Source organism: Penaeus monodon, chromosome 20, assembly GCF_015228065.2.
Source record: "Penaeus monodon isolate SGIC_2016 chromosome 20, NSTDA_Pmon_1, whole genome shotgun sequence".
Lineage (NCBI taxonomy): Eukaryota > Metazoa > Arthropoda > Malacostraca > Decapoda > Penaeidae > Penaeus > Penaeus monodon.
In genome coordinates, this window is record NC_051405.1 from 25,026,778 (window position 1) to 25,027,905 (window position 1,128).

At 46.5% G+C, this 1,128-nt stretch overlaps 1 protein-coding gene across 1 annotated transcript; it reads right to left on the reverse strand.

Annotated features, from left to right (window-relative positions):
• Window positions 1-87: 87 nt before the first annotated feature.
• On the reverse strand, window positions 88-1,128 carry LOC119586057 (major centromere autoantigen B-like). Its single transcript, XM_037934759.1, has one exon. The coding sequence runs from the start codon at window positions 1,103-1,105 to the stop codon at window positions 317-319; it is 789 nt and encodes a 262-aa protein (XP_037790687.1). The 5' UTR covers window positions 1,106-1,128; the 3' UTR covers window positions 88-316.

Consider the following 1,128-nt stretch of genomic DNA (forward strand, 5'->3'; position numbering starts at 1 on the left):
GGCATACCGACGAGGAAAACAGGAACAAGGACGAGAGTCATATTTATACAGTATAATACATTTATTAACACCAGATATCTTTATGTACAAAAAAAAAAAAAAACAATCATTATGAAATTGACCACGAAAATGTACGGAAAGGCGTTTCAAAGACAATTTTAAAACACAAGAGCATTAGCGATAATTTGACACTTCAATGAAAATTCCATGACTTCAACTGTCCGTGCGAATGAAATAAGACAAGTCATTCTGACGGGAAGATGACATGAGTTGCGCAAGTAAAGAATTGTTCATCTGTGTCGTCATCTGCACGTAGTCAGACATTCTCGCGCAGAAAAAAGTCCCGAAGCTTTTCGGTCATTTCAATTGCTTGTCGGATCGTTGTGCCCGAACGTGCTTCGTTTTCCTCGCCTTCGGCATCGCTGTCGTCGTTTTCATCAGTACGTCGCGCGCAATGATCGTCGTCTTCCGTTGACGCGACGTCGCTCGTGACCAAATCGTTATCGCACTCCACGTATTCAGTCACTGTGTCGTCTCCTGACCCGGTTGCGCGTGGAAATCGACGAACGAGATCTGCCAATGGCATGTCGTCTTCTGGATCCTCTGATTCTTCTGTGACCTCATCCGTGAAACCAGTCCGCCCAAAACACGTCGCGACGGTTTGCTGACGCGTGCGCTTGAATGCCTCTGCGGCTCCTTCACCACTTATGACGGCGCAGTTAATGTTGTGACGGATTTTAAACTTATCTAACCAGCCTGTCGAACCCTTGAACTCGTGCATTCCTTGCGAGGCGGCGTACTCGAGTGACTTTTGTTTGATCATCGGCCCTGAAATTGGCACATTCGCTGCTCGCATCCGACAGAACCATTCCCACACGAATTCGTTGACAGCCTCAAAACGACAACTGTTTGACCTTTTCTTATTCGCCGGCTCATTTTCTTCATACGCTTGCATTAATTTCGCTTTGCGCTTCAGAACGTTCTGTACCGTACTACGTGCGACGCCGTACTTTTCTGCGAGCTTTCCTTGTGTTTGTCCATCGCTGTCCTTTATCAATGCAATCTTCTCTGCCAGGGTGAGCTGCGTGAACGGTTTCCGAGACATGTTGCCAAGTGACTAAACATCAA

Bases quoted from the DNA above. Each gene is read 5' to 3' on its own strand.
- LOC119586057 (XM_037934759.1), bottom strand. From the start codon at position 1,105: ATGTCTCGGAAACCGTTCACGCAGCTCACCCTGGCAGAGAAGATTGCA.